Raw genomic sequence first — 12485 nt, 5'->3', positions numbered from 1 at the left:
GTGCTATTAAACAAAACGCTATTAAATAAGATGGGGAAAGGAAGATTGGGAGAAGAATAGGTTTAGGGACAGAGGTGGGAGTGAAGGGAAATTAGGAATTCAGTTTTTCCATGTTAATGTTGAGATACCTGTTAGACATGTGAATGGAATTGTCAAGCCCGGAGCTCAGAGATGTTTAGGCAGAAATAGGAATTTGGATTTCATCAGCGTGTAGATGGCTCTGCAGGCTTTAGACTAAGTGTAGTCACATAGAACATAGAGAAGAGGGCCTAGAAAGAGAACTTGTGGAATTCCAATATAAAGGCAGAGTTATTTGTAAGGGAAAGAATATGAGCTTTGGCCTTAGAAATATTGGAAGTTTCTTTAGAATTCCTGGTTATTTCCTTTGTTTTATACAGTCTGCTGATAAGCCCATTGAAGGAAATCTTTATCTATGATACCATGTTTTTCATTTCTAGCCTTCCCCTTTGCTGTATTTTTTTGTAGCTTTCATCTCTCTGCCCAAATTCCTCATCTGCTCACGTACATTGTCTACCTTTTCCACTAGATAATATCTTAATCGTAGCTGTATTTACATCCCTCTTTCATAATCTGAAAATCTGAACACTTCTGGGTCCTTTTGACTCCTTTATCTCTTTTTCTTTTTTTTTTAAGATTTTTTTTTTTTAATTCAGGAAGTGGTACAGGACCTTATTGGGGGAACAGTGTACTTCCAGGACTCTTTTCCAAGTCAAGTTGTTGTCCCCTCAATCTCTTAGTTGTGGAGGGTGCTGTTCAGCTTCAAGCTGTTGTCCTCTCAGTCTTAGTTGTGGAGGGCGCAGCCCAGCTCCAGGTCCAGTTGCCGTTGCTAGTTGCAGGGGGTGCAGCCCACCATCCCCTAGGGGAGTTGAACTGGCAACCTTATGGTTGAGAGGATACGCTCCAACCAACTGAGCCATCCGGGAGCTCAGCGGCAGCTCAGCTCAAGGTGCCGTGTTCAACCCCAGTTGCAGGGAGCACCGCCCACCATCCCTTGCAGGACTCGAGGAATCGAACCGGCAACCTTGTGGTTGAGAGCCCGCGCTCCAACCAACTGAGCCATCGGGGAGGCAGCTCAGCTCAAGGTGCCGTGTTCAATTTTAGTTGCAGGGGGCAGAGCCCACCATCCCTTGCGGGACTCGAGGAACCAAACCGGCAACCTTGTGGTTGAGAGCCCACTGGCCCATGTGGGAACCGAACCGGCAGCCCTCGGAGTCAGGAGCATGGAGCTCCAACCACCAGAGCCACCGTGCCAGCCCAACTCCTTTATCTCTTGATGATCATTTTTATCTTGTATTTTGCATCTCATTTTTAAAAATTGAGTTTTGGACATTGTATGTAAAAGAATGCTAGAGGCCTAGGTAAACAGTATTTATATTCTGAAATGAGTGGGCCTCTTCTGTCTGCCCATTAGTGTTGGGGGATTGCATCAATAGTCAGGAGTTGGACTGACTTTGATTTTTCTTGCAGCTATTGATTTTTCAGTACACCATTGGGCTTCAAATTCTTGGAGTGAGAGATTGCCATTGCCTCATGCTTTGTGTGGGGCCTGGGGTACCAAAGAGTTTTTCTCAGTGTTCCTGTTCCACCCTCTGCTTTCAGCAGGTCCTACATCCCTGAGACATAGTGGCTGCCTCTCTCTCTGCCTTTTCTCCTTCCCCAGTGGTAGATTACTATTTCTTGTTGTTATTCATTGCAAGGCTCCTGGTTGGAACAGTGGTTTCTGGGTTCTCATGCTCCAGTCTCGATATTAGGCAGTACTTATGCACCTTTTCCTCGGGGTGGAACTTTCTCAGTACTCCCATGGCAGCTTTGCCTTTTTATCGTGCTAGAGCCTCAGTATGAGTGGGTTTCCTGTCCCATCCCCAGCAGCAGATGGCTTTTGCTTCCACCTCTCCTCTAGCAGTAGTGACATTTCCCTGAGACTGTGCCAAAGAAGGTTTCTTGCCTTTCTCGAAGACAGATGCCTTTTGCCTGAAATGGGAAAAGGGTCCCTGATTCTGGCATATTTTGTGTCGGGCTCCCCACAGCAGTCAATCACGCCTGTATGCCTGTACCAGTGAGGAAGGCTCTTTTAGGTCTCATGCCTGTAGAGAAGAATTGATGAGTGCTTATGGTCTCTTTTCTCTCAGGCTTGTGGAGATTCTAAACTGTCCCGTTAGCTCCCACCATGTCTTTCAGAATTGGTTAAAAATGGTAGAAGAGGGTAAACGGGGTCAAATATATGGTGATGGAAGGAGAACTGACTCTGGGTGGTGAGCACACAATGGGATTTATAGATGATGTATTACAGAATTGTATGCTTAAAACCTGTGTCACTTTACTGTCCATTGTCACCCCAATAAATTTAATTTTTAAAAATCTAGTTCTCTTTTTTTGAAGGTTCTGATGTTTTTATTAATTAGAATTGTGTACAGTTGTAATCCTTCATATCATACATATAATATACAGTAATATTCAAGTCTAATATATGATAGTAAAATAACTCACAAATTCTAATATTGAACACAGAATAATTCTGTCTCTATTAACGATGAAAAACTAAACCACTGAGTTTATCTTGGAAAATTGAAATTCAGGTCATTGTTTCACAATTCGGAAATGTGAGTAATCCAACGTTAAGATGACTGTTCCAATATTGGAGTTTGCACTGTCCTTGTGCCTTCTGCGTCTCCCTCTTATGTCAAGCCACTCCTGCATATGGCGCACTTTGGAGACAGGACCTTGCAGTTGGCCCTGCCCTGTGCCCTAGTCATGTTCTGGACCCTGACTACCACTTCCAGCTTTTCACCCTCAGCCCGAGTGTACTTGCAGAAAACACCCCTGGCACCTTCCCCAAAATTTCATAATCCACTGATATCAGGGTGTCCCCTTCAGCCATACTCAATGCTCAAACCCTCCAGGGCCGGCACAAACTCCAGTGACCACCACGCCAACAGTTCCCCCCAAATCTAGTTTTCTTAACGCGTGTTTATAGTAGCCATCTCGTCCCCCTGTGCTTTGTCACTTGTAAAACTATTGTATTTCCTCAGAGTGACTGTTCAACATTTGAAATTCAGTTCACTTGGTTGCCTTGCAACCTCAGCTCTCTGATGAACTGAAAAAAAGTGATGATTTTGTTGATTTTCTAGCTTTCATATTTATGTTGAGGCATTCTGCTGCTCTCTATGGCTTTTAACGTGCTAAATGGAAACAAAACTCTATAGAGTTGATTCTCTAACTGGACCATGTTGTTCCCTTTCTTTAAAAGCCCTTTTGCAGTTCCCCCTTGCCTTTAGGGTAAGGCCTGAACCCCTCAGCCTGGGCGCTGGGACCTTTGTGATCTGCTCATGTCCGTCTAACCAGCCTCAACTTGCACTCCAGATGCAGGGACCTTTATATATAGTTCATATCTGAGCAAGTCGTAAATATTGTAGAAGTTCTCTATTTGTGGTCTTTAATTTTCAGTGCCTGAGACTGAGTATGAAAGAATGAGTGTTTCCTTCTTCTAACATGCTTTTGGATTTCATGTTCTGTTTTTCTTTTTGTGTATTTAAGCATCAGTTGTGGTTTCATGTAAGCAGCATAAGTTTACGTAAGTGAGGAAGGAAGGATCCAACAAAATAAAATACTATTTACAAATTAGTTCAATTGTTGATGCTATTCTTGGCTACTAATGAGGATTAGCAAAGAAAATAAAATTGTTCCCAAACATATCTTAAACTCCTCATCTTTATCTGCCAAACTGTATAGCAAATAGAAGGCAGGTGTGTTATTTATTAGTTCAGCGTTTCACAACCAGTGTGTCTTAGGTTGGTGTCTCCCAAAGTGAGCTGTCTTCTGCCACCAGCAGCCTCCTTCATCCCTTTATCTGAGGGTGCTGTGCAAAAGTGTTTTCTCCATGTGCCATGGTGTGAAAAATGTTGGGAAGCACCAGACTGGATGATTCCTTACATCCTTCCCACAAAAAAAGTTGAGAGTATTAGTAATAATTGTAATTAACACCTATCAAATAATGACTGTTCCAGAACGTGGGTAAATATCACCTGTATCCTCATTTTGTGCTCAAACCAATCTTTTGAGGCGGTTGCAATCATCTAAGGCATTTACCCAAGGTCATATAGTTAAGTGGCAGAGCTGGGACATAAAGTCAGGTTTCAAAGTCCTACCTATTCACCATTGTGACTTGTTCCCTACATTATTAAGTTATCTGTGATAGCAGTGGTTCGTGATTTCTTCTCTCATGTTCTTCCTCTACTTGAGCTTTGGGTACTGGCTCATAGGAAATTGTTTCTCATTGCTGTATTAATTGATTCTTACGATAGCCGATGGATTGTTGGAAAATGACCTATTTGGATTTTTTTTCAAATGGGTGCCTCTAATTACGGTTTTCTGGGCTCTGAAGAAGGAACTGGCACCCACTGAGAATAGCTGTTATCACATTGAGGGCGATGCAGACTGAAATACACATGATGCAGAGTCGGAGCGGTGGTGTGCCGTGTTCGTGAAGTGCTCAAGTTGAGACATGTAGCTTCTCTTGACGCATTCACGAAGCAATAACCAAACATCAGTGCCAGAAACATCATAGAGCAAGCGGGTCCTTGGGTGCTGAAATCATTCATGAGGGATTAAAATTCAAGACTAAGGGAATCTGAAAGCGGTCATAAGTTCTCGGGACCTTAAAGAGGATTCTGATTGTTGAGTAACATTCTTTCATCACCTTTTACTTGGTGTAGGATTCTGAGACACTCTCTAAGCTCCAGAGCAGGAGAGGTCTCTTGCTACTGTTTTCACTTTCGTTTGAGATCTAATGAATGCTTTGTTTGGAATTAAAAATATTTATATTTTTCTCTCCATACTAGGTCGGTGATATAGTAGAAGTACAGGCAGATGAAACCTTTCCCTGTGATCTTATTCTTCTATCATCCTGCACTAGTGATGGAATCTGTCACGTTACTACAGCCAGTCTTGACGGGGAATCCAATTGCAAGGTAATGAAGACTAAACCTTGCGTAAACATTTTGCACTCAGGATAGCTGATCACAAAATACTCCTTCCCACTGCCCCCTAATCTTTTATCTTATGTTTTCCTATTTGTGTAAGTTTTGTATTTGAAGAGAGCTTTTGTACAATTGTCTTTGAATTTCTAAGCAAATTATCAACTTTGAGGAAAAGGGTGGTGTTGGGTGAGGAAAATCCAGGCCCCAAATAAAAGCCACCACATTTTTTATATATAGCACTGCTTGCATTTCATATTGGCATAACCCACCCAATATTTTATTTACGCTTTTAGGAGTAAGGGTGATCATAGGCTGAATGAAACTATATAACTATCAAAATTATTTCGGGTACTCTAACCTGACAGTTTGATCTGTTTTTATTTTAAAAGTAATGAATATTTTCTTGAAAAAATGTTTATTCCTGGCACATAGAAAATCTGACCTGGAGTAATTTGATTGCTTTTTTAAAAATACCTCAGGGTGTAGTTTGGCAAATGTTTGCCCTATTGCAACTGGAAGAATTACACATGTGTTAAAGTAAATTGGCTTACACTGGAGACTAGCTTACTTCCCTGGTACTTTCTGACACAGTCAGTCCTTGGCTGTTGTCCAGAGCTGCACAGGGCAGGAAGACGTATCCTCTCCATGCTGCCTTTCAGGAAGGGTACTGATGGGCTCACCTCCGTGTGTATCCTTGAGGGCTTCCCTCTGCCTGTTATTCCACCTGGAGTTGAGGACCAGGACTCAGTATGTGAAGAAGGAACTTAATTGCCTTAGGTGACTAGATTCTATACTTCAGGGGCATAGTGATGAACCAGTCCCATTTAACCTGTTCAAAAACGAAGTTATATTTGAGGGAATGTCAAGATGAAAATCAAGAAATCTACCTAAAGATTCCCTAATAGGGGAAAAAGTTGTTAAGTCTATCCAGTCAAATCAGCTAAAAGTACATAGGTTTTCAAAGTCAGGAGATCATTTTAAATATAGCTCAGGCCGTTCCATAATATTCCCTGAAGACCACGCAACAGCTTTCTCTTTTGTGTAAGTGGTGCATGGCGCTGTCTTTGAGTCTGCGTCAGCCATTCTTTGATGATTTATAAATGGGTTCACTGGAGCCTGCCTTGAGTTCTGGGTGAATCAATTGCATAATATGCACTAGTAGAATATTCTAACTACAGCAAGATGCATCATCTCCCTGCTCCTCATGAAATGTAGCCGCTTTGAGCATTTTCAAGATCATTAATTATGCTATTTGGGTTATGGAACTGTTCATCATTCTTTTTCTTTCTGTTGGCAAGATGTTAGCATTCTTATGACCAAAAGCTTTATGTTCATTCGTGTGTGTGTATTTACATCACTATATACTATGGTGAGCAGAATAACAGGTCTCAGTAAAAATAAATGGATTCAATTTTTATGGGGATTTTGATTAATTCTGTGCACGCTGCAAATGGAATTCTCTTTGCTATCAGTATCAAAAGAAGCTTTTAGTTTTTTCATTATCTTTGGAATCCCCTTGCAGCAGGGTTATCTTTCTAATTATTTATAATATATTTTAAGAATTTTATTTAGTTACATTAATATTTATATTATTCTGCCAGAGCCTCTCACTGAAACTTACTGTGTTCCTGGAATCAGGTGGATGTACAGTTGTGAAAAGAATGCTGTTTGGGTTTTGCTTTTTCTTCTGCTTTTATCTAGACACATTATGCGGTACGTGATACCATTGCACTGTGTTCAGCCGAATCCATTGATACCCTCCGAGCAGCAATTGAATGTGAACAGCCTCAACCTGACCTCTACAAGTAAGCCTCACCTGGTTTCATTTTCCTGCTATCTGTTGGCTCTGCCTATCTTTGCAAAGAAACACTACTTACCAGCCTCCTTTCATTTGAATATTCTGTCTAACTACAGCAAGTGTTTTTATGGGCTGTTCCTTCTTCTGGCAGGGAAATGAATCAAACCAGCCTTGTTCACTACCAGCCCAAGATAAATCATCGTGAGCCGTGGCATCTTACTTGTGATTTTTCTTTCATTTTTGTTATTTGTAAACATGGCTATCCATCAAATTTTGAGATGATGTTATCTCATAAGGCTGATCTATCAAACTCCTATATTAACCAGAGTTAATGAAAACAAAAATAAACCACTTTGTGTGTCATCCAACATCAGAGAAAGAAAGCGATATGGGACCATGCAATTAGTAGGCACTCTATCCTTTTTTATTATGATCATGATGAGCTGAGTTTTGTGAATAGGCTGTTTTGTCCATAGTAAACAGTCAAGTTGAGGAGCAGTGAAATGGTGTAGTGTCCTCTATTTTAGTGTGCTTAGGCTTTCTGGAGTAGATTTGCTGATTAACAGTTATTGTGGATTGTCAGAAATTGGGCATTTGGCTTTTAAGAATGGTCAATTTGGTTGATTAGAGCATGGAATTAGCAGGGGTATAGTAACAGGTTTGCTCCCCCAGTGGACCAATTAATTACATTCTATTCCACCATTACAGATGGCATCCGTTACCTGTTGCAACCATCTTGTTAATGGATGCTGTTGCTCATAATGAGTCAGATGGTTGGATGTGGCCTTCACTAACGCCCAGTAGTGGAAAAACAAAGTATTCATTCTACTACATGAACAATGCCTTCCCTCCTTCCCACCATTCCTGCTTTCCTCTTTCCCTTCTTCCGTATCTGCTTTGATACTAGGAACTGGGACCACAAAGCAAAACTGTTCCCTGCCTTCAAGGAGCTCACGGTTTGCAAAGAGATGAAACAGTAGTGCTAGGCTTACAGTACACTGAGATAGTAGAGGTGAATAAAAGGCCCATGGAATCACAGAAAAGGGAGTGACTGATTCTGCCTGAGTTAGAGAGTAATATATATCCTTGCATACTTATAAGGCAAGCCCTAAATTTTTCAGTTACATTAAATATGAAGGAGAATTTTAGGGCGGGGGAGGTTACTCCTAATTTCTCTAAACCAGATTGAGTGCCCTTGCTATGTGACTTCAGAATACCTTATATTTCTACTACCCCTACTGGTAATCACTTACATTGTAATTGCCTGTTTATTTATCTGTCTTAGGGCAAAGAACATGTCTTGGTTCCTTAGTAATGTATCTCCAGCACCTAGCACAGTACTTGCACAATTAATATATGATCATCGAATTAGCAGACCTTCGTATTTTGGTATATAGTTATAATAAGTTCCATTTCTCTGAAAACAAATTATAATGCAAATTATAAAATACTCATAGCACTGTTATTAAGGACACGTTAGGCCTGTTTACCCCATTTTTCAGAAATGCAGATTACCACGGGCCTAGCCATTAAGCAATTGGATCAGCACGTTAATGAGGTCAGCTGCAAGACATAGTTTGGAAATGTCCAAGATGCTAATCAAGTGTTCACTGTCTGAGACTAATGCCATGGTGCTGAAAGGGTTACCCGGGCCCGCAGCCTCGGCATCACCTGAGAACTGGTTGCAAATGCAAATTCTCACCTGAATCATAAGTTTGGGGACGGGGCCCAGAAATCTGTACTTTAATAAGCCCTCCTGTGACTCTGATGCCTGCTCAAGTGAAAATACGGAACTAATGGTTTTGAAAGTTGTGTTAGCACCAAAAACGTTTCTTCACGTGAATCTAAAATAGCCCATTATTTATATAAAGCATGAACGAGAGGGGTGTTATGTGCATACACAATGCCAAGTACATCTTGAAAATCAATTTAGAATAGTATTTTAAGAGTGAGATGAAAATGTTACACACCTTACCGTTTTCTCATACATTTTTTTCAGAAATATAATACATTCGTAGTTCAGAGCCTTAACTCTTTTGCATTATTTGTATTTTGATTCATTCCCATATTTGTGGTATACATATATTTTACCTGGATATGGAAAACTCATTTGCTGTTCCACACTCTTCTTGCAGGTTTGTTGGGCGAATCAATATCTATAATAATAGTCACGAGGCTGTTGCCAGGTTAGTTTGCTATTTCTTTAATCTGTCCTTGGAGGGGATATTTCTCCTTTAAGCCCATTGAAATAGCCAAATACTTTTTTTATAGGAAGAAATGTGAAGGTGAATAAATCTGGAGTAATCAGCCAGTATCCCACTAATGGGTCTTACGTAACTGGCCTTGTACATGGTAGGGTTGTGGTGATAGGAGCTGAGTAGGTGTGTCCTGGAAGGGGGGTGGTGTTGAAAGTGATGCTGAGGGTTTCAAAGTTGCAGAGCTCCAGACACTCTGATTGACATTCCCAAATCCGTTCCAGGCCCTGTATTTATTGTCCTTGGTTGGGCAGTGGCTGACGATATTGGAAGTACACCTGGAGAACAATGGTTTAAGGGAGACGCATTGAGCATGTAGGCAGTGGATCAAATGCTGGGAGAATTACCTGGACCTTTAAGTAAAATGAACGCTTAATCATTTATAATTAGGTAATTCATATAAAAAGGGATGTTTTCTTCCCTCTTCTATCATCCAGTTAATTACCTCAGCTTTTCTACTTTGCCTCTATAAACATACTCAAAAAGAAGTAAAAGAAACACCCCGTTGCCCAGTGATCTCCCGAAAGGCAGGTTTATCCTCCTCTCGCTATATATGTATATGTCAGTGTGTCTTTCCCACCTTGACGTTGCTTTCCCAGTCGTTTATCTTTCTGTGTCTTGCTGTCTGCTGCTTTGTCCTGTTCTTGTCTTGCTGTCTATGGCTCATAATCTTTTTATCTCTCTGTGCAACCGTTTACCTCCGTGTGTTGTTGGCTGCTCCTATACTGTGCTTCCTTCTGTGCTGTACCCTCAAGTAACTTCAGAAGGAAGGATCTTTCAGCTCTCCCTGGGGCGTAAGCGTGAAATAAAAGTAGACAGATGTATTCTGAACCCTTGACATAGATGTGTATTAGGGCAAAATATGTCTCCAAAGTTGATGATGCTATTTATTGGGCTGTTTGGATAAGCTGTGTTCATTTTTTATTTAGGTCTTTGGGACCTGAAAATCTCTTGTTGAAAGGAGCTACACTAAAAAATACCAAGAAGATATATGGTGAACAAATTTTAAGATATACTTATCGGAAATATGCTTTATAAAGCTGAGCATAAATAGTGCATGCATGTTAAAAATTCAACATGGCAGATAATTGCCACTTAATCTAAGCCTATTTTTAGGTGTTGGGAATTTATAAGATGGTAAACTAGAAAAATGACAAATTATGTAGAATTAAGTTTATAGTATAAATAATATCAACGGGTGAATAGAAGAGGGTTGAAAATTCCTGTTTTCATAAACTGAAAATAATTGATAGATCAACTGGGTGGGGAGTTGGTTGTAACCTAGTTTTCATTTTATTCTGTTATTCCTCAGGAGTTGCTGTTTACACTGGAATGGAAACCAAAATGGCTTTGAACTACCAAGGGAAATCTCAGAAACGTTCTGCTGTTGAAAAGTTAGTGTGCAGCACAATTTCTTTAGTTGTTATTGAACTGAAGTAGTTACTTCTCAGTAATTCTGAAGAACAACCATAATAAAAAAAAATCAATTATAATAGCAGCTATCATTTTGAGCACTTTTTATATTCCAGAAACTGTGCGTAGTGATCTGTGTTTCTGATTTGATTTAATCCTATGAAGTAATTCCTGGTAATCGATCCACTTTACAGATGAAGAAATGTCTCAGAGATAAGGGACTTACCTAAGTTCACATAGCTATCCAAGGGCAGGGTTTAGTTGAAATACAAATTATTCCCCTTTGCTTCTGGATAATGGTTTGGGCGTCCTATAGCTGCTATATGTAAGGAAATTCTATAACATGGATAATAAGAGGTGTGATCAAAGAATACAGTGAATATTTAAATTTTTAAAAGTTTATTACAGTAAAAACACATTGCTATTAATCCCTCTCAAAATACTCCCCCTCACTTTGAACACTCTTAACCCATTGTTCTTGCCACTTTCTGAAGCAGTTCTGGAAGTCCTCTTTCGTGAGTGTCATTAGTTGCACTGTTGTGGCTGCCTCGATGTCCTGAATTGATTCAGAACATTCCTTTCATGGTCATTTTGACTTCGGGGAAGAGCCAGAAGTTGCACAGTGACAGATCTGGTGAATAAGGTGGATGAGGACACACCATAATATTTTTATTTGACAGAAATTGCCATATACTAGAAGTTGTGTGTGACAGAGCATTGTCATGATACAGGATAATTTACAGCACACTTTAAAACACCTTCTCTCAACCACAGCTCACACCCGACTGACTGCACTGAACAGTTGAAACTTGTCACACAGTCACTAAGGTTCGATGCGCTGCTTCCCATACTGAAGATCCCTGCCTTTCCATTGGATGGCACTCGCAGCAGCACTCACCGAATTTTGTGATCACAACAGAAAGGCTCCGTGTCACATCGCTTCTGGTACAGCAATTTCTGTCAAACAAAAACATTACAGTGTGTCCTCATCCACCTTATTCATCAGATCTGTCACTGTGCAACTTCTGGCTCTTCCCTGAAGTCAAAATGACCATGAAAGGAATGTTTTGAATCCATTCAGGACATCGAGGCAGCCACAACAGCGCAACTAATGACACTCACGAAAGAGGACTTCCAGAACTGCTTCAGAAAGTGGCAAGAATGATGGGATAAGTGTGTTCATAGCGAGGGGGAGTATTTTGAGGATTAATGGCAACGCGTTTTATACTGTAATAAATCTTTTTTTATTTAAACATTCACCGTATTGTTTGAGTTCACCTCGTAGTCTCCAGGCAAATGTTGCAGTGGTACTGGGTGTCAGACCTTCAAGCCAGTTACCACTGACGTGGACTTCACTGTCATTGGCGTGGATATCCAGTACATCAGTGACACCTTCTCCATAGTTCTACTTTCAGACTAAAAGAATTCGCACTAAGCTTAAGAATTTCACATTTGCTCCCCCACGCTCTACTCCATATTTTTAGCATTCAGGGAAATTGAAACAACCTATTCCTTTCATAACAGTTGAATAGGTAATGGGGTGGGGGGGTGCGCGCGCGCACGTGCGCACTGTCAGTTTATAGGACCTTACTAAAGGGCGTGTTAAGCTAGTCAACCATTGCACTTTAGGGAGCATTGGTGACCAAACAGGTCAGGACTAGCTTCTCCATTTTACTATTTGAGAGTAATGCTTCAGCAGTGGTAACTGAGGTTCATAATACATACAGAATTGTCCTGTAGTTACACACTGTACACTGGAGAAGCTTTAGAAAACTGAAAAGTTTATACCTGGTTGATATCTTAAGTAATTAGATGGTTTTTCAATCCATACTATCTTATTTTTCAGATCCATTAATGCCTTCCTGATTGTATATTTATTGATCTTACTGACCAAGGCTGCAGTATGCACTGGTCTAAAGTATCTTTGGCAAAGTACCCCACACAACGATGAACCATGGTATAACCAAAAGACCCAGAAAGAGCGGGATACTTTGAAGGTAATTTGTTGTATGCTGAAATTTT

At 40.5% G+C, this 12485-nt stretch overlaps 1 protein-coding gene and 1 pseudogene across 11 annotated transcripts in view; one reads left to right on the top strand and one right to left on the bottom strand.

The window, feature by feature from the left end:
• Positions 1-12485, top strand: part of ATP11C (ATPase phospholipid transporting 11C (ATP11C blood group)) — a 165885-nt gene that overhangs the window by 89946 nt on the left and 63454 nt on the right. For 10 of the 11 annotated variants that reach the window (XR_012493555.1, XM_019750470.2, XM_019750469.2 and 7 more), the window contains 6 exons: positions 4860-4988; positions 6699-6802; positions 8931-8981; positions 9980-10044; positions 10363-10444; positions 12310-12460. Coding sequence is in view for 10 of the 11 variants with exons in the window: in XM_019750470.2 (XP_019606029.2) it covers positions 4860-4988; positions 6699-6802; positions 8931-8981; positions 9980-10044; positions 10363-10444; positions 12310-12460 (582 nt within the window). In the remaining variant the exon portion in view is untranslated. The remainder of the gene's footprint in view (positions 1-4859; positions 4989-6698; positions 6803-8930; positions 8982-9979; positions 10045-10362; positions 10445-12309; positions 12461-12485) is intronic. The other variant, XM_074324312.1, reaches the window with a different exon arrangement.
• Positions 2599-2899, bottom strand: LOC109457505 (acylphosphatase-1; annotated as a pseudogene).

The sequence above is a fragment of the Rhinolophus sinicus genome, chromosome X (assembly GCF_036562045.2).
Source record: "Rhinolophus sinicus isolate RSC01 chromosome X, ASM3656204v1, whole genome shotgun sequence".
NCBI lineage: Eukaryota > Metazoa > Chordata > Mammalia > Chiroptera > Rhinolophidae > Rhinolophus > Rhinolophus sinicus.
Note: the sequence above shows the minus strand (reverse complement) of the source record. Positions and strands in the feature narration are given on the sequence as shown.